This window comes from Cucurbita maxima, unplaced genomic scaffold (genome assembly GCF_002738345.1).
Source record: "Cucurbita maxima cultivar Rimu unplaced genomic scaffold, Cmax_1.0 Cma_Scf00025, whole genome shotgun sequence".
NCBI classification, from domain to species: domain Eukaryota; kingdom Viridiplantae; phylum Streptophyta; class Magnoliopsida; order Cucurbitales; family Cucurbitaceae; genus Cucurbita; species Cucurbita maxima.
In genome coordinates, this window is record NW_019272041.1 from 3,342,089 (window position 1) to 3,361,978 (window position 19,890).

Here is a 19,890-nt window from a genome sequence, read left to right on the forward strand (position 1 = left end):
TATAAAAAAAAAAAAAAAAAAAAAGAAGCTCTTGCAATATTATTTTATTTTCAATTAATTAATTGGTGAAATTACCATTTAGCCAATTAAATTCATTTTTATATTTAATAAATATTGACTCAATGAAGTGGTCTTTTATATTTAGTTGAACAAAAAAATATTAAAAATTAGTAATTTTTGTATAAAAAAATTCTAATTTTTTAAATTCTAGATATTAAATTTTAATTTTCTTTAAATAATGGGATCAAATTTATAATATAATATAATTAATTCCTACTTTCCCAATTTAAGATAAAATTATTAAAATAATTCCAATTTTTAGGAAAAGTATTTTTAAAAATTCTTAGGCGAGGGGTGCATTTTAGTAAATAAATAAATAAAATAAAAATAGGAAAATGTAAGATTTTTTTTAAAGAACACGTGGAAATATGGATTAACATTTCTAAATTAATTTTTTAAAATCTAGAAACAAAATTGTATGACAGTCATGCCAATAAAAATAGGAAGTGTTTTGACTTTTGACCATTTTATGAACGAAATTTTGTCTTTACTGCTCAAGTCCACTAGATATTATTCGATTTGGTTCGTAATCGTCAACCTCATGGTTTAAGACACGTCTACTAGGAAGAGATTTCTACACCCTTATGAAGAATGTTTTGTTTTGTGATTGATGTAAGATCTCACAATCCACTCCCTTGGGAAGTCAGCATCTTTGTTGGCACACCGCCTGGTGTCTGACTTTGATACCATTTGTAGCTGTCTTGGCTTTGATATTATTGTCCGTTTTGGCTTGTTACGAATTGTGGTCAGCCTCATGGTTTTAAAACGTGTTTACTGTGAAGAAGGTTAACCCTACTTCGAACAGTGTCTCGCACCGTTTGATAAGTGACTTAGATACCATTTGTAATAACTCAAGCTCAAAGCTAATAGATATTATCTACTTTGACCCATCGCTGTCAACCTCACAATTTTTAAAAAAATTACTAACGTTCAATCTTGGTAATAATCTCGACGATCTTAAACCTTAAAAATCTTTTTCTTATAAAAAGGTGAAAGGGCAAATTGGTAATTTACTCTAAATAAATGACGAGGGCTTATGGATGCAACTTCCAAATTCTTGGTGGAGATGCCTTCTTTTTTTCCTAATCAATTGTGTTTTTATACTTTTAAAAAAATGTCTTTTCTTTCTACCAATTATTTATTTATTTATTTATTTTTCAACCCTTTATAGCACATGCTCTTATATATATATATATATATATATATATATATATATTTCTTTTCCCACAAATAAGTAAAGTTTTAATCAAAGTTTTTAATTCCCATTTGTTGATGGAATGATTTGATAAGTTATTGTCTTTTTGTGTTTTATTTGTATTTTTCAATTTTTTTGAAATTTTTTAAATATTCCTTATTTATTATATATGGGTGACATTAAATATTTTGTCTTTTATATTTTTCTCGATACGATTTTCTACATTGAGTAATGTTTTTTAGTTATTTTTTACGAACATGTTAAATTATTTAGATTATACTAATAATTATAGATTATTTTCAGGAAGGATTCATTTTAAAAAACTCTTTCTGATATACATGAATGAACGTCGATGGTCAAATTGACGAAATTGGACTGTTTTAAAATTCTTCCAAAAGCAATTATTTTGCAAAAGACAAAGTGTAATGGAAACAAGGTGTAAGCTCAATAATTCAATTATTAAATACAAATAATAATAAAAAAGAGTCCTAAAAGTATGAATGAGAAAAGGAAGAATCACATTCCATTGACATTGGATAAGAATCTCCTCACCAACTTGACTCTTGTTGGATTCCCACTGATGCCTCTAAATTAAAGCATTTTATATGAGAAGATGAACTAAATTAACACTATGTTTGGCATATTTATAACCAAATATATTGAATCAATTCATAAACATCGAATATCGTCGCTCGTGCAAAAGCCTCGAGACAGGTATTCAATCTAATACTGTTGAATTTGATTTCGAAGGAGCCGAGGAAAAGGTATGTAGATGTAATGAGAGGGTTAAGACGACGTGGGTCTGTATTAATGAGCTGATCAGTGCTCAAACATGGTTGTCCACAATCTCTCTATCCATGCTTGTCATTATCATCACAAAGAGGTTTGAATGGAAGATGCCTCTTCCTAAACTCAAAAGTCATTTCGTGTAGATCAAAGGGGCTTAATCCCCTTTTCTTTTTCTCGAAATTATAAAAACATATTAAGATTGCAACCCTAAATGCAAATTTATGTGGGTGAAGTCAATTTTTATTCACCTAAATATAGAGATGGGTTAGATTCTTCTCTACGCTCCAACCAATCAAGTTACATTGAAAAGGGTATAAAAATTGAAACTTTATTAGAGCTTTATACCATATGTACTTGGAATATTCAAATATGTGTATATGTTTTGTATTTAGGACTAAGATAGATGCTTTTAGAGGGTATCCACTTGGAAGAAAGAGATAGACCAAGAAAATGAGGCTCTTGTGGCTCTAATTTGAATCTAAAAGGTTGCTTTCCTTGCCACCACTTGGCCAAGTGCTATCCCAAATGGTGCTCAATTTTGTTTTCAATTCATCCCTTATAAAAAATAAAATAAAATAAATAACGGGTCAAAGATCTATTAGACATAAATCTCAAGTTCGAAACAATTAACAAAAGTGACCTTTCACAAACTCTGAAGATGATGTGCAGAGTATTAGTAGAATTAGATTAATCATGTCAACAAATCAAATTTACTAATTTGAGAGTCGAATCCCATGTGTCAACAACAAACTCGTGTTAGTAAATTAATCGACGACATATGTTCGGACACGTTGAAAAGGTGGGTTTCGATTTTGAAGATGTTGAATAATTGAATGCAAAATTCAAAGTTGTATGGTAGAATATTGAAAATGGTCCATAATTTGGGTATAAAGGAAATGATAGGATCTTGAATTGAAGCTTCTTTTTCTAAGTCTAGAAAGAAGTGGGAAAATGGAGGGTATTAAAAGTGGGTTTTTTTTCTTTATCAGACAAAGACAAAGCTGCCATTCCATCTTTTCTCACCACACTTCATTCTACTATTTAGTTTCAAAAAAGAAAGCAAAAATCATTCCACGTGTTGCAATTTGTCTCTCAAAAGGGTTCAATAATCCACCTCATGTTCCTATGTTATTGTACTCAAAAGTTCGGTTAATATATACGCGCACACACAAGTTCCATGGTATGATACAAAACAATACCCTAGAACAAATCCATGAAAGTATCATGAACACGACAATGTTCATTAAGCTTGTGAAGACCTGCTCTAAATGAAGTAGAGAATTACCATTTAAATGAAGAATGAGGGAGGGAACGAGAAAGATGTCTACCCACTAACTAAACGAGGCCGAGACCAGATCCTAGAGAGCCCGAGAGACATGTCATAATTCATATGTTCTTGTTTCATAGTGCAGTTAAGATGATAAGATCCAATTACCTCTTATCATGATTTGTCATGCAGCCATGCTTCCAACTTCCTTCATTACAGAAGTTTCACTTTCACCACTGGATTTCTACTTCTACAGCTGGCTAGAAGCTTAGAACAATATGCTGTTCAAGTATTTGTCCCCACTATAGTTAAAACACCTGTTTCCTTTCCCATTCTGGAATCCAAAGGCCAAATTTTGTCAGATATTAGAATGGTGAACATAATTCGTCAATGGGCCATGCGTACATTTAAAGGACAGAGGCAACACTATCTTAGTAAGCTTGCTCCAAGAACTTCACAACGTAAGGCAGACAAGGAAGTTAAAAGTTCTTTTGGGAACAAAAAAGTTTAAGGCATCAGTGAATTAAACCATGGTCTACGCCAATTTCATCTGTTTCTTACCAGAGATTCCACAAGCATTGATTAACTACAAACCAGGAAACATATTCCAGCCATCCAGCTAAATTATTCAGAAAGTATGCACTGACAAAATGGAACTGTATTGATGGGTATTAGTGATGAGAGTTTAAGATATTCTTTTATCTGACCGATTGAAGTCATAGCTTCCTTTAATCGACATTGACAGCGTCCACTGCTTTCAGGGCCACAGAGATCTGCTGGTCTTGCTGACATGTATGTACGACAGAAGTCTCCAAATTCAGTCTTGCTTTGCATCCACCGCATCAACGGCTTTTGGAGGTGGGTGCTGCTGACCAGCTAGAGGTTCTAACTCCTCCTGTTAAGATTCAGAAAAAGCTTGCTTCAAGAAGCCAGAGGAGCAAACGTTAAGAATTTAAACCGCTAGAGGATGTGTAGTGTTGAACACCCACATATCTGCTGTTAAGAACTCTGACATACGAAAATACCAAAATACAAGCAAATATAAATGAACATTTTATTTTACACCTGTAATAGTTCGAACCCACCGCTAGCAGATATTGTCTACTTCAGCCTATTACGTATTACCGTCAGCCTCACGATTTTTAACACGTCTGCTAGGAAGAGGTTTCTACACCCTTATAAGGAATGTTTCGTTCCCCTCTCCAATCGATGTGGGATCTCACAACACCAAAATGAGAACACATTGTTTTATCCTTATTCTCAGGGTTGCATGCAATGTCTTCTGTAGCTTGAGTGTATATTCTCAGGGTTGTATGCAATGTCTTCTGTAGCTTGAGTGTATACATGATGCATAATGATTTTGGACCATTATATCTCTTTCAGTTTAAGGTAGAGAAAATTGGCGGGGAAGAAAAATCAATGAATGCCATCAGATTTAAAAGAAGCCATTAATTTATTCGCTTCAAAACTAAGAAACAGCGATTCCTGCAGGTCCTAAAACCCTTTGCCAATATTTTAAAAGGCTAAAGATATGTTGAAGTTTTTAGCTTCTTGTTGGAGAGGTGAGGCGTCAGCCATTGTTTCAAGTAAAAAAATTATACAAATCTGATCAAAATACTATTAGAAGTATTATTGGAATGTTAAGGGCATATAAATATTTAGCAAGGGAGTTTGTTAAGCTATTTGGTTATAAATAGAGGGAGTGGAGAAGGAGGGAGCCAGACAATTGTTTAGTGGCTTATGGCTTGAGTAATTTCTCACCACGGAGCCAGACAAAATTAGAAAATTGCCACGAGGCAAGCCCTGAGGCACAAGCCTCAAAAAACGTTCTAAGACATTGTCTCTTGTACTCTTTTCCAAAAACTTCCTTAGAACTTGAGGACACAGATTTATGACCCATAAAGTTGAACCTGTTCAAGTGATCATTACTCGTTTAAAACTACCCAACCATGGAAACATAGTGACCACAAGTATCGAATCAACATAATGATTTAAAATTTATGAACTAGAGCTAATGTCATTTCAAACATGCATATCATTTATAAATACTACCCAATGCCCAAAATCACAATTGGATAGAAGATACATATTTGATTTAGAAAACTACTGAAGCAAAAAGCATCCAATCAACATGAAGAAAATACCCGCCTCCCCTCCAACTCCCAAGGAAAACAAAAAAAAAACATGAACAAGATCAAGAATCGAGTTAGTAATCACAAGTAATGAAGCACAACCCTGTAAAAGATCCTCAGTATGCTCAAACTATTGAAATGGCATCTTGAGAAAACAATTAATAAATTCATACAGCAGGTGCCTAAACTCCCATCATTGTTTTTTTAAAACTATCGTAGCAACGAAAAGCATTCAGCCACCAAGAAGATTTATTGATCAAAGTTTAAGCATCTCCATGACAGGAACGCATCATTTATATCCAATTTGTAAACAAAAATTCAATCCCATTCATAATTCTTCAACATGCCCAACTTATTAAAACGGAATTAAAGTATAAATGCGATAGCAGAACACGTACATTATTTTGTTTGGCAGCAGGGCGATAGGGACAAGCTGGAGGTACCCTCTGGGGTTTTGTATATTCCCAGCCAAAAATTCTATAAATTTTTCCCTAAAAGAAAATTGAAGAAAAACAAAAAATATATATATAATATGGAACAAAATTGTCTTCAATAGCAAAGAAAACCGAAAATCGTTAAGAGAATTTGATGAACAGGCAAAAATATGAGATCCTAAAGAGAAACGAATGATATTGGCGTACCATAATCAAGTGGAATAGAACAGGCAGCGCGTTGACGACTGGAATGAGAAACAGAGGCAATAAACACGCCAAGCAAACCTATTCAAACGAAAAACAAGCGTAAAAGAAAGATTCAAGCTACCAATCGCCAGAAATTGAGGGTTTTACCATTTTCGAACCGATTCGGCAACAAATTGAAGAAGACGATCGCAACTGTGACGCACTGGCGGACCCTTTGATGAATCTGAATTAATCCGAGTGAAAGGAAATCAAAATCAAAATCGTCAATAAACAAACGATGAATAATGAATTTTTAAAAAGAATATATAATAATAATACAATAGACCCAAGCAGGTTTCGAAACCGCGACCTTCACTCTCTAACCAGCTTTTATTATATTTATATCTTATATCTAATTCATCTTATAAATTTAAATGCTAATTTTTCTTAATAAGGCACCCAGCATTCGGTAGCTATGATTACAAATATTAAATATTTTAAAAAAATTTTAAAGTAGGGTGAGATCCTCAACCCTTCCATTTATGGCTAGTTTTTACACGACTGTTATTCCAAAGATGTTTTGGTTTGCAAGTACAGGTTCCCGTGGTTATATCTTGAACTTATCTAGTTTAGCTTATATGTGAAGAATGTACTTACAAGATTAAACATATGTAACACGTTTCATCGATTTACGAATTTTACATTAGCGATAGTTTAAAATGATATCGAAAAAGGTCTTTAACGTCAAAACGTCACAATGCCATTTTAAAAAAAAAAAAGAACAAATTCTTACAAAAGTAAAGAAGAAGTGCTTTTACTTTTTTTTTTTTTTTAATATAAATGTCATTTCCACGAGAGTAAAAATTTGAACTTTTGACCTATTTATCAAGAATATATATATCTTAATCAAATGAAATCACGTTGGATACGGTTAAGAATAATTAATGAAAAATATGAAAATAAAAGGTCAATTTCAATTCATGAAATTACAATAAAAATAACCTAAAACTCATAATATATTACACACCTCCATTATATAAAAAAAAAAAAAAAAAAAAAAAAAAAAAAAAAAAAGCACAGCAAGAAATTAATGGAGTTTTTTTCTTCTTTCCTTTTTCAGTGCATGGGGAAATCAAGAGTAATACCCAACTTTTCTATTGCCAGCACTCTGGTGTTAAAGAATGGTCTCTCTCGTTATCCGAACAATAGTTATAAACCAAGTGATTGCTCTGTACCCATTTCATGGCGTTTTGCTGTTGCCTTGTCAACCCCCCTGATCGGAACGGCGACGCAGACACCGGCCAGCACCGTGCCGGAGAGTAAGCCGAACAACCCCCTGCTTTGAAATTAGTGAACTCAGCCACAAATGGCTGGTAACTGTAATCGGCTCTGTATTTTCCATCCTCCGTTGCCCATGAAGATGCATCCCAAATCGAACCGTAAAGCCACATTGGTCGTAGTGGGAATGTCGTAGCGCTCTTCCTTGGATATCTCCTTATGGGTATGTCGTCAACAAGAAATCTGTAAACAGGACAAAACAGAGGAAGCGGGCAAAAACAGAGTGATTAAAGCAGAGCCCAGATGGATTAATTGTGAAATTGAATAATGGGTTGGTTATTAGCGTACATGATTTCCTTTGGGTGCCATAGAATGGCGTAATGGTGAAAATCGGTGGTGGGGTCAAACCAGAGATGGAATTTCATCTCTCTGCCAATGATTTGGCCGTCGCCGCTTCCTCTGATGTAAATGTTGGTCTGTAAAGTGTAGGGCTTTCCTAATGTCGTTCCCAAGAATTCGATGTCCACTTCGTCGTGGAATCCGGGGTGGGCTTCGTTGTTGGAAAGCTGCCATTAATTTCAGATATGGGTGTCAGAGCATTGAACGGGAGAATTTGAAATTGAAATTACAGAGGTTGGAACTTACGTAGAAGGCGGTGATGACGCCGGCGGTGTAGCCGGGTTGGAGTTTGATGGAGGCGCCGAAGTATCCGGATCGGAAAGGGCGGAGGGATTTGAAGCCGCTGCCAGTGAAGCGATCGAGCCAAATGGAGAGTGTATTTTGGTACAAGCCTTGGTGTTGAGGGCCCCAGAGGTTGCGAAAGCTTCGGTAGAATTCCATCGGGTGGAAGCGGGTGCTCGGCCAGTAGCCGGGGGAGGGGGGGCGGTCGGCGGCGGAGGAGGAGGTGGCGGGGTGGAGGAGGAGGAGGAGGAAGAAGAAGAAGAAGGCCATCGGAGTGGAGGTGGAAGAAGGTGCTCCCCGTTAGTAGTGTGTTGGAGTGGAAATGAAATAGCGAATGGGATATTAAATAATGGCTATTTGGCTCTTTGGGATGGACCCATTGTTATTTATTTTTTTTTTTTTTACAAATATGAAAGAAAAAAGTGAAAAAAAAAATTAATATTCTCATTATTCAAAATTCTTTAATCATCGTTAAATCTCAGCCAAGTATTGAAATGCATTTAATGGGATATGAATATTAGGGAAATATTATGCAAATAAGTGATGTATATTTATTTTTTTAATTTGTAACAAGCTATTTGTGTTAGCTTATTAGGGGAAAATTAAAAAAAAAAAAAAAGAGAAATATTATATCGATTAAAAAAGAATATTGAAATGGGTTTACTCGATGTTTATTCAGAAACTCAAGATTTGAATCGCTCCAAAAATAGTTTGATCTTTAATGATTCCAACATGCAAATATAAATACAAGATATCAAAGCTGGTTGAGAAACAAAACCATGCAAATTTCATTATACTTCTAAGGATAAGATGTGTAAATGAATAAACTGAATACCACATTTGAACGAGAGTTTCAACAATTATATATTTTGTCACAGATTAGAGAAATTTTCTAAGATACAGGTGAGTGAGGACAATCCGAATAAAAAAAGGGTATGTGACAAGAATGAAAGAAGATCTATTTCCTTCCACATCTCAACCACCATCTTTCCCGAACTTTAATGACAAAACATGTAACTCTATTAAAAGGGAGTGGAGACGAGCTTTGTCTTTAATGTCATTTCCTCTCTGTCTAGAAAGCAAGTTTTTTTTTTAACACGATTTTTTAAATTGTGTTTGAATTTGGCCGAACCGTAATATTGACATAACTTAAAAGAATGGTGGTAATGATAACTAAAAAAAAAAAAAAAAAAAAAAAACATATAATTTTGACTAAAATTTATGTCGAATAAGCTCTATAAATACCTATGAGGTCAAATAAAAAATAATATACGTGAATTATCCTAATAAATATTTTAAAGGTCGTGGTTTACAAAATGACACCACTCGTTCCTCTAATCCCAAAATTGTGGAGAGCATTGAATGATTAAACTTCAAACTACACTAACTAAAATAAATAAATAAATAAATAAATAAAAACTTGAAAGTAAAAATTAAAATAAACTAAAAATAAAACATATTATCCATAATATTATTTAAACCTTATTTTATTCAAATGGGTAAAAATTCCCGTCTTCCGAGGCAGTGAAAAAAATAAGGTGGGCCCACCTCTTTTTTTACTGATGAAAAAATGCAACGGAGTGGGACCTACCCAGGGGTGCTCTGATTGGGCCCCACCTGTGATTTTAATGATGCAATTATTATTAAAGGTTAGAATTAATCTTTATAATTTGACAAAAAATAATTACTATTTGTATAGTTTCATTAAATTATAAACACAAAATTTTAAAATTTAACATAATATTGATTATTAAAAACTAATTGAATCAATATATTATAATTAATTTTAATAAAGAACATAAATTAGTCAATTTATACCTAAACTTACTTAGATACCTATTTAAGCTTACATTTTTAATTTTAAATCTATTTATAAAATTTATAAAAGATTATTCATCTAAATAAAACGTATTTAATTTTAAAATTTTTATAATTAAGTTTAGGAAAAAAGAATGATATATACAGTAACTTTTAATTTATTTTTTTACTTGTTTTAAACGGCGTTGACAAACGTTTACGGTGACAGTCACCGCTCTGTAGTGTCGGCCACTAATAATGTGCCAGGTTGGATCCGAACGGGTGCATGAATTTCCATGCTGTCAGAAAACGGGAGTTACGAGAATAACATATTTAGGGTAATTTTCTCTCTCTAGAAATTACAAAAATGCTTAACCCAGATATATCCTTCTAATTTTATAAAAATAACAATTTATTTTGTAATTCTAATTTTAAAATAATTTAATTTATCAATAATTTAGATTTAATAATATATATATATATATATATATGGACGTAGTATATTTATAAATTATAAAGTCTAAATTGATAAATGATAAAATTTGACAATTTTAAAATATAAAAAATTAAATAGTTTGACATAAAATGAACCAATAAGTTTTAAAAAAATTAATAAAATATTAAATTCTAATTATAGAGTCAATAAACTGATACTTCTAAATTTGGATTTATCCTTAATTTTTCTTAAATATGAATTAAAATATTTTTTTCGTAAAAAAATGAACTCATTAGAAATTTAAAAGAGTCGTAGCAGTGACATTTTCAATAATTTAATAAATGCAAATTTGATAATATTGTGATAATCCCACCTATAATTTGCTATTATTCATGTCAGAAGTCAATCTACATATTATAAATAGAAATAATGTTAAATAATTTAAAAGATTAGATAAACCCACAATTTAAAATGCGTGCCATTCTAGCCGACAATTAAAAAAATCATTTAAAATATTTTTTCAGTAAATAATAATAACAAAATAATACCAAAATAAAAATAACAGAATCAATGTTAAGTTTATTCAAATTCCATTAATTTTATATATATATATATATACATAATAAGAATTTTATAAGTTTTGAATTATTAATGCAAAAATATGAAAAAAAGAAAGTATATAATAGTAATATATATATATATATAAATTAAGTCTTACCGACACTTTCTCTTGGCTACACACCAACCATGTTGTATTTTATCGAAAATTTTAAATATTACTAATAAACCGACATTGCTATTAAAATTGTACTGAAATTGAGCCTGAACTATTCACTTCTTATTCAAAATTAAGAAATTAAATTGGAATTGATTTTTGAAATCTCGAGGTTTTTCTATTAGACATTTAATAATGGGAGCTAATACGTTATTGTTAGTATCGACATCATATTATAAGTGGATAACAACGTATTAATAAAATAATATTTCAATAAAACTAAAATTAGCATAATAATAAAATAAAGATTATATTAATTTTTGTTACATATATATTTAATATTAATATTTCTTAAATATAATATAATCAAATCTATATTATAAATGTTATATAAACGTTAAAAAAAAAAACATGTTCGAAATGATAGACACGACATTGTAATCATTATTGGACTTGAAACGACCTTAACGCCTTCTTATTTTTGTAACACGGAAAACAAAATTGTATTTTGCAACCGTCCTACCGACAAATTTAAAGAAAGATGATTTAATTTAAAATGTGTGTTATTAAACGATTATTTATTTTTAATATAGGCACAAATACTAAAAATACATCTAATAAATTATTAAACTTTTAATTTTATTTTAATAAAAAAGGAAAAAAAAGATCTGGAAGGCTCCATTATTGGTTCCATGGGCGCTTCAATGAAGATCGTACGACAGTACCAGTTCCCTCCCAGCATTACCAAACTTCATAAATTGGATGTTTATTTAATGGGGTATCATATTGAACGGTCTACAGAAGATGATAACATAATCCGTATCCCCAGAAAATACAAAAGTGAAATGCCATTAAAACAAGAGACCCAGAATGCAGGATTCCCAAATCCATTGCAGCCCAGATCTGTTCTTCAAATGTTGGGATCCCATATGGGTTTTTGACAGTAACCCTCAACCATAGATCTATCAACACTTGGCTTAGTTTCGGCCCTTGGATCAAAGGAAACTGCCACTGTTATTCGCCGTTTAGTGCAGAAGAATCTGCGCCGAGTCCACTTTCTTTCCTCTCTTTCTTTCGGGTTTAATCTGTGGCGAATGCTGAAGAGGGGGGCCTTTTCTTCTTCGGTAATTTCGCTCGAGATCAACCCCATACTTGACGATTCGCTACAGGGTTCACTGTTTACTCTGTTTTTGGGGATTAAAAGGTACTGCCCATCTGCCCTACTTCCTGAAATTCTCATGCCATTTCTGCTTGTTTGGGAACCTTTGTTGGTGTTTTTCTTTCGGATTTTTAAATTTTCGTTATTGGTTCATCTGAATCATCGTTGCTTTAGGTGATTGCTGTTTTTGTCTTGTGATTTGTGTTCTGAAATGTGGTTGGGAAGTAACAGAGTTAGGGGATGATTTGGAAAACATGGATTTGTGAACTTATTGAGAAAGATTGAACTGTTTGATTAGATTAAGGTTGAGATTCCATTGATGGGTCTGTGGATTTCTTCAAATGGTTAAATGTTGTTTGTGTATGTAATGAAGAAAGTGTTTAACAAGCTAGAGAGCTTCAGTGCAATGTTTTGGATGTGGCTTTTAAGTTATTTAGTGCCTTGAAAATAACATAGACACGGCCAGAGTCAATGAATCTAAGCATTCATTGAGAAGGAATAAGAGATAACAAATGGTACACAAAAAGATAGCCTGACCAAAGGGGCTAAACTAAAACAAAAAATGGCTCCCTAATCTAACAAAATGAGACTTAAAGAAGCTTTTGAGTATCATGGGAGAGGGGATGTTCGAAGGGACAAAGTTGATGGGTTAAAGGATTGGAATGAAGGACAAGTTTGTAAGGTGATATGTTATGAGTGTGGGAAAGGGTAAAGGTATTGTAGCCTCACAGTTTTAAAACGCGTCTACTAGGGAGATGTTTCCACTCTTATAAGGAATGTTTCATTCTCCTCTTCAACCAATGTGAGATTTCACAATCCACCCCTTGGGGCCAGCATCCTCGCTCGTTGGCTCTGATACTATTTGTAACAGTCCAAGTTCACCACTAGCAGTTATTGTTCTCTTTGGACTTTCCCTTTTGAGTTTTCCCTCAAGGTTTTAAAACGCGTCTATAAGGAGAGGTTTCCACGCTCTTATAAGGAATGCTTTATTCCTCTCTCCAACCGATGTGGGATCTCACAATCCACCCCCTTGGGGCCCAGCGTCCTTGCTGACACATTACCCGGTGTCTGGCTCTGATACCATTGGTAACTGCCCAAGCCCACCACTAGCCGATATTGTTCTTTTTGGGTTTTCCCTTATGGGCTTCCCCTCAAGGTTTTAAAACGCGTCTACTAGGGAGATGTGGGTGTCTGGCTCTGATACCATTTGTAACAATCCAAGCCCACCAATAGTAGATATTGTTTTCTTTGCACTTTCCCTTCTGGCCTTTCTCTCAAGGTTTTAAAACGCGTCTACTAGGGAGAGGTTTTCACACTCTTATAAGTAATGTTTCGTTTCTCTCTCCAACCGATGTGAGATCTCACAACCCACCCCCCTTGGTATTCATCATCCTCGTTGGCACATGGCCCGGTGTCTAGCTCTGATACCATTTGTAACACCCTAAGCCCACCACTAGCAGATATTGTCCTTTTTGGACTTTCCTTTATGGGCTTCCCCTCGAGGCGCGTCTACTAGAGAGAGGTTTCACACTCTTATAAGGAATGCTTCGTTCCCATCTCCAACCGATGTGGGATCTCACAGGCTTGAGTGAGAGCATTCGAGAGAGAGAGGGGGTTAAAGTACCTCAAATTACTTGGTTATCTATATTTTCTTCATTACCAATATATTTTTGTTTCGAACTAACAAATTTTATGATTTTAGAATAGTCAAAGGGTTACGAGAGTTATTTCCCAAATTGCAGTGTTCTAAACCACATGCATATACAACTCATCTTACTCTAGCTCATACCTTACTTTGTGCTTTGCTCATAGGCCCTATCCTAGAGGCATCTACATGTTAGACCTTGTGCCTTAAAAAACACCTACGCCGGAGGGGATATTGCTACAATGATATGAATATTTTACATCAAATTTTCTGAAACGTATATCAATTCTTCTCATGGGACTCTTTAACTTTGTTTCATGTACAGACCAGTCTTTTAAGGCAATGTTTGGTTGTTCATTATGGAGAAAATGGAAATCAGCTATACAAATCCTAATTTGAATGGAAATGGAAACCATTCTTCAGTTGAGTCAAAGGTTGCCATCAATGACAAGTCCAACGAGACCACCGCATTTGTCAACCACGGTAAATCTTCTTTGTTCAAACCAGTGATCGTTAAAATCTAGGATTGAATATTGGTCCAGACATACATGATCGACTAAGAAGAATGAAGTTTGAATCTCTCACCCTTGCATCAAATATCATAGTAAAAGTCGTGTTGTGCACCGTTTTCTGAACAGCGGAGATAGCTTGGCATGAACGAAGAAGGGAATGGGTAGGCGACCATTTTGAAAACGTGCAACTAGCACCACCGATGGAACCAATCTTGAGGTATTCATTTAGCTTCAAGCATCAGTTTCAAAACCATTCTTGAGCTACCGTTTCGAAGTGTTTAGCCATTGACGATGCGTTCCATGTTGCAGCTGGACAACAACTTATGAAGATCTTCTTTTGACTGCAGAGCCCTTTCAGCAGCCTATTCCATTAGCTGTAAGGTTTTGTTTGTTCATCCGCATCCTCATCCTCATCCTCATCCTCATCCTCATCCTTCCCTTTCGATTACTTTATGAAACTTGTCTGGATTGGATTGTGCAGGAAATGGTAGACTTCTTGGTTGATATCTGGCATGAAGATGGCCTTTATGATTAGGTGTTCTCATACAATCTATCAGAATTGTATTTTTCTTCTTCTTTCTTTGACTTTTTTATAAAGGTTACTAATCATTTCTGCTATTACCAATGAACATAATTGATGGTCAGAATAGACTGTTATCTTGTACTGAATAGTGACTTAGTGAACTGTAAATGTTATATAGTTGCTTACTACATAGACACTGATATGCTGTTGGAAACTGCAAATTTGTAGTTTACTGTAGTTCAAATTTTATCAAGTCCACCGCTAGTAGATATAGTCCGCTTTGACCTGTTATGTATTGCTCTTAGTTTTATGGTTTTAAAATGTGTCTGCTACGGAGATGTTTCCACACCCTTATAATGAATTTTCCGATCCCCTCTCCAATTGATGTGGGATCTCACAATCCACCCTCCTTGGGGATGATGCTAGCACACCGCTTGACAACTAGATCTGATACCAATTGTAATAGCGCAACCCACCGCTAGTAGATATTATTCGTTTTGGCCCGTTACGTATCGTCGTCAGTCTCATAGTTTTAAAACGCGTCTTCTAGGGAGAGGTTTTCATATCCTTATAGGAAATGTTTCGCTCCCCTCTCCCTCCTCTTCAACCGATGTGGCATCTCACAATCCACCCCCTTTGGGAGCCAGTGTCCTCGTTGGTAAATTGCTTGGTGACTAGCTCTAATACCATTTGTAATAGCTCATTGCTAACATATTATCCTCTTTGGCACATTTCGTATCGTCATTAGCTTCACGATTTTAATTTAAAACGCATCTTCTAAGTATCCTGACAAACATGGCCATTTGCTAAATCTCGACCAGAAAACAAGAACCAACAACCTTAACCATAACTCATTTGCCTGCTTTTTCCTTTATTGTTTTTAACATTCCACATGAAGTTTGCTAATTGTGACAACTTTTAGGTGGCCCAACCTGCCTAAAACTCTCATACTTTTACCAACTTTGAATCATTGAAAGGTTAGGTAATCAACATCTAGCTTGCCAGTTAGAAGTAATCATTATTATTGCTACTCCAAACGATTTTGACTCGGTATTTCTTAATCATAACTTCATATCTATAACGTCCCAAGTTCAATATTCAAAATTTGGATTCAACATCTGATAATCCCGATGTTTCCTTACATTTCCTATAACATGGGTACTTTACTTTATTCTCGCTTTTAATAGTGAAGATTACTCCCACAAACTAACACGTGTCCTTTAAGCATGTTTTGTCTTTATTCACATGTTCTCCCTACTAGACGCGTTTTAAAACCATGACATTGATGGTGATACGCAACGGGCCGAAGCATACAATATCTATTAGTAGTGAGTTTTGACCGTTACATATTCGAACATGGCCTTGGTTCATTCACATATCACTAATTTACTCAAGTGTCACAGTATCTTTCGATCACTCTCATTTTGATATGGTATCATCTCATTTATGTATCGGGCGTCACACGACCCATTTGCTTCTAACTTTCCTAGTAATTTCAAGTCAACTCGAACAAAAACAACTTAAACCCTAAACAAAAGAATTTTTTTTTTTTTTTTTTTGAAGTCCACGCTTACCGCAAGAAAAAAAAAATTAGTTCATAGATTTTGTAGCTAAAAAGAAAAAACCTACACTTACACTAAACTATTGATTTAATTAATTGAAATATGTGTTAAAAAAATACACATGGACATTGATATACATAAATGGTTGATTAAAACTATATAATAATAAAGAGTATACATTAATATCTTAAGTAATCAATCAATTAAATTCAAATACAATTACAAAATGAATGCATGTGAGGTATGAGCTTTGGCTGGTCAATTCTTCGATCCCAAAACACGAGACATTATTGTCTTTGTCTTATGCTTTGTTATGTCTTAAAATTACTAAAACCTTTGACTTATATATATAAACATATATATATATATATATATATATATATATATATATATATATATATATATATATATATGTTTGTCACTATGGTTTAATTAATAATAATAATAACAATGACTGGTAGCCCAACAAGTCATTTTTTAGGGTTTATTGATTAATGTAGATGACGGGTTGAAATTGTTGTTGGGTATTTATCTTTGTCAACTAGTTAGGCAAGGCTGAAAATGATGCTTCTTTTGTGGGTATTATGTATTTTATGAAGAAGCTAACCAAAACACGTTTCTACATACACTTTCAATGAGTCAATATTGCCGAGCGGAAAAACGAATTCATATCATTGGTTATCTCGAACATATCTACGTTTTTCAACCTTAGATTTAATGATAATGTCGATGAGAGAATTCGGGTGCAAACCTCCACTGACATGGATATTGAAGTGGGACGTTGAATAGAAATAAGAAAAAGTTCACGTCCAAGTTTTGTTGTGTCTAATGCTCTTTGATGCTTAAGTTTAGGTGATGTCGATTTGAGCTGAGCTGAAGTGAAGTTTGCGTCGTTTAACTTGAGGTGGGTTTTATTAGCATGCTAGTTCTTACTTGTTAAGTGAAATGGAAATGTAACAACCCAACCCTACCACTAACAAATGTTGTTTGCTTTGATCCGTTATGTATTGTCATCAGCCTCACGATTTTAAAACACGTCTATTTGAGAAAAAAAATTTATACCCTTATAAGAAATGATTTGTTCCCCTTTCCAACCAATGTGGAATCTCATAATCCACCCACTTGGGGCCAACCTCCTCATTTGTACATCACCCAGTAGTGTCTGACTCTGATACCATTTTTAACAGTTCAAGTCCACCACTAGTAGATATTGTCTGTTTTGGGCATTTCCTTTTGAGTTTTCACTAAAAAAGAGCGTGGAAACTTCTCCTTAATAAACGTGTTTTAAAACCTCGAAAGAAAAGCCGAAAGAGTTTGAAAATGATTAGGCAAGAGGACAAATTTGATAATTTCTAGAAAGAAAGTTTGAAATTGTAATGTGAATGGTAAGTGAAAAGTTAAATATTCCCTTATGAAATTTAAAAGCCACAATTTTGAGAATAACATCCTAATAAATTTCAATCCTTTTAATTATTAACAATTCTTTCAACACGGGAGGACCCGAGTCGATGTTCATGTTCATCCCGTCCTCGTCCTCGTCCCAACCTCTTATTTCAATGGCTATTTCTACAAAATTCTCGATATGAAGTTCAAAATTTTATATATTTTTACAAATATGTTTGGGACATTTTATAAAAGGTTGGCATATAGAAAAGGACACAGAATAAACAACGAGGAAAAACTGGCATTTTATCCTCAATAATATAATACAAAACAAATAAAATAAAAGGAATACATACATTGCATGAACAATAATTAAGTATAAGTATTCCCCACACAATTAATAAATATACATCAAGCTTTTTAGCTAGCTAGGGAATATATTATATAGGTGTGACAAAGAGACAAATATCATTTAATTGGACCACCCCAAAATAAAATTAAATAATCAACACAATTCCATCCTTTTATAACCGAATAAATTTAGTGCTCCAAAAATTTATAAATCCCAACATCCCATCATCTTCAACGTGCTTATTTCTTTCGGTATTATGTAACATGATCATGTTATCTACTTGTCACTTTTTAAGGATGAAGAGTTACTCCAGAAAAAGACATGTTTTGTTCTTAGTCACATGCATCCTAAAGAAAATGCTCTCATTTAGATGTGGTCTCGATTCATTTATGAATCTCTCTTTGGGTGTCCCAAGAAAACGTTATTGGAATATTGAGGGGGATTGTTTTAAATTTTAAAAATTTTGTTGACTTGTGTGCTGATCTCTTTCTCAATAAGAGAAGGAAGAGTCTTGTCTTTTTGAAACATTAATAACATTAAATCTCTCTCTCTCTCTTAGGTGAAGCTGTGTGGGTTGTAAATTTAGAGAGAGAAAGATGGGAAGAACTCCATGCTGTGATAAAGCTAATGTGAAGAGAGGGCCATGGTCCCCTGAAGAAGATGCAAAGCTTAAACACTATATTCAAAAACATGGAACTGGAGGAAATTGGATCTCTCTCCCACAAAAATCTGGTATTAATCTCTCTCTCTCTTCTTTTTCTCCATCTGGGTTTCGAAAAAGTTCGTCAAAGATTCGAACTTTATCGATCAAATCGAAAAAACATGTTCGAAATCAGTTAAATTATACTTATGTTTGTGTTAATCGTGTGTTGGGTAGGTTTGAAAAGATGTGGGAAAAGTTGTAGATTGAGGTGGCTGAATTATTTACGACCTGATATCAAACATGGAGATTTTTCTGAGGAAGAAGATCGAGTAATTTACCATCTCTTTACTACCATTGGAAGCAGGTATTTTTTTTTTGCTTATAATCCCAAACGAATAATTCAAATGAATATGAGTTATGTTTAGATTCACGCTCTGATGTCAATTTTGAACGTGTATAGGTGGTCAGTGATTGCAACACAACTACCCGGAAGAACAGACAACGACATAAAAAACTACTGGAACACGAAATTGAAGAAGAAACTAATGAGCACAAACAACATCTCGTCTCAAAAGACAACCCCACATGGATTGCTTTCCCATTTTCTTCAAACTTCCTCAACAAATTCATCATCATCTTCATCACCATCTTCATACTCAGATCATAGCAACTTCCCAAGCTTCCCAAACCCTAATGGGACCTTCTCAACCTTATTAGAGCCCATCTCATTCTCAGCCAGTCTTCTAAACCCCACAAATTTGATCTCCACCAACAATAACACCTCTCAAGATCAAACCTTTATCGTCAATCCAAACCGAGCTCAAAATAATTACGATGCCAAATCCGATCACGGCCTCCTCGTGTTCGGAAGGGATCAAGCCAGTTGCAGCTCCTCTGACGCCGAGTACGGTACCAGAGGCATCGGAGTCAAGGACGAGAAGAAGAGAATGAGCTTTGTAAAACAATTTCATGATCATGAGATGTGGATGGAAGCTTCTCCATTGATGGATTATGGGCTTGAGGAAATTAAGCAGCTGATTACTTCTAGTAGCTGCAGCAATGTGTTTCTTGATGGCTGAAGATGTTCATGTTCGTGTTTTTTTTTTTTTTTTTTTTTTTTTTTTTTTTTTTTTTTTTTTTT

At 34.0% G+C, this 19,890-nt stretch overlaps 4 protein-coding genes across 8 annotated transcripts in view; 2 read left to right on the forward strand and 2 right to left on the reverse strand.

Moving 5' to 3' along the window:
* Nucleotides 1–3,786: 3,786 nt before the first annotated feature.
* On the reverse strand, nucleotides 3,787–6,368 carry LOC111498307. The gene is made up of 4 exons (XM_023149442.1): nucleotides 6,232–6,368; nucleotides 6,085–6,162; nucleotides 5,842–5,934; nucleotides 3,787–4,206 (listed from the first exon to the last, which is right to left on the reverse strand). Exons 1-4 carry the CDS (start codon nucleotides 6,232–6,234, stop codon nucleotides 4,129–4,131), a joined length of 252 nt encoding a protein of 83 aa, XP_023005210.1. The 5' UTR covers nucleotides 6,235–6,368; the 3' UTR covers nucleotides 3,787–4,128.
* A 756-nt stretch (nucleotides 6,369–7,124) lies between these two features.
* LOC111498306 (probable xyloglucan endotransglucosylase/hydrolase protein 32) lies at nucleotides 7,125–8,310 on the reverse strand. The gene is made up of 3 exons (XM_023149441.1): nucleotides 7,987–8,310; nucleotides 7,690–7,907; nucleotides 7,125–7,584 (listed from the first exon to the last, which is right to left on the reverse strand). The coding sequence occupies exons 1-3, from the start codon at nucleotides 8,290–8,292 to the stop codon at nucleotides 7,218–7,220; spliced, it is 891 nt and encodes a 296-aa protein (XP_023005209.1). The 5' UTR covers nucleotides 8,293–8,310; the 3' UTR covers nucleotides 7,125–7,217.
* Nucleotides 8,311–11,794: 3,484 nt separating this feature from the next.
* Nucleotides 11,795–15,041, forward strand: LOC111498304. 5 transcript variants are annotated; one of them, XM_023149439.1, is made up of 5 exons: nucleotides 11,795–12,174; nucleotides 14,114–14,257; nucleotides 14,416–14,503; nucleotides 14,596–14,662; nucleotides 14,768–15,041. In XM_023149439.1, the coding sequence occupies exons 2-5, from the start codon at nucleotides 14,134–14,136 to the stop codon at nucleotides 14,819–14,821; spliced, it is 333 nt and encodes a 110-aa protein (XP_023005207.1). In that variant the 5' UTR covers nucleotides 11,795–12,174; nucleotides 14,114–14,133; the 3' UTR covers nucleotides 14,822–15,041. The 5 variants fall into 5 exon arrangements, with proteins under 5 accessions (XP_023005207.1, XP_023005206.1, XP_023005208.1 ...); XM_023149438.1 differs by having other exon boundaries at nucleotides 11,797–12,174; nucleotides 14,100–14,257; XM_023149440.1 differs by having other exon boundaries at nucleotides 11,811–12,174; nucleotides 14,100–14,257; nucleotides 14,413–14,503; nucleotides 14,596–14,667.
* Nucleotides 15,042–18,608: 3,567 nt separating this feature from the next.
* LOC111498805 (transcription factor RAX2) overlaps nucleotides 18,609–19,890 on the forward strand; it is a 1,779-nt gene continuing 497 nt past the window's right edge. Inside the window, exons 1-3 of the mRNA XM_023150180.1 lie at nucleotides 18,609–18,838; nucleotides 18,984–19,113; nucleotides 19,210–19,845. Coding sequence (XP_023005948.1) covers nucleotides 18,703–18,838; nucleotides 18,984–19,113; nucleotides 19,210–19,828 — 885 coding nt within the window. The 5' untranslated portion in view covers nucleotides 18,609–18,702 and the 3' untranslated portion in view covers nucleotides 19,829–19,845. The remainder of the gene's footprint in view (nucleotides 18,839–18,983; nucleotides 19,114–19,209; nucleotides 19,846–19,890) is intronic.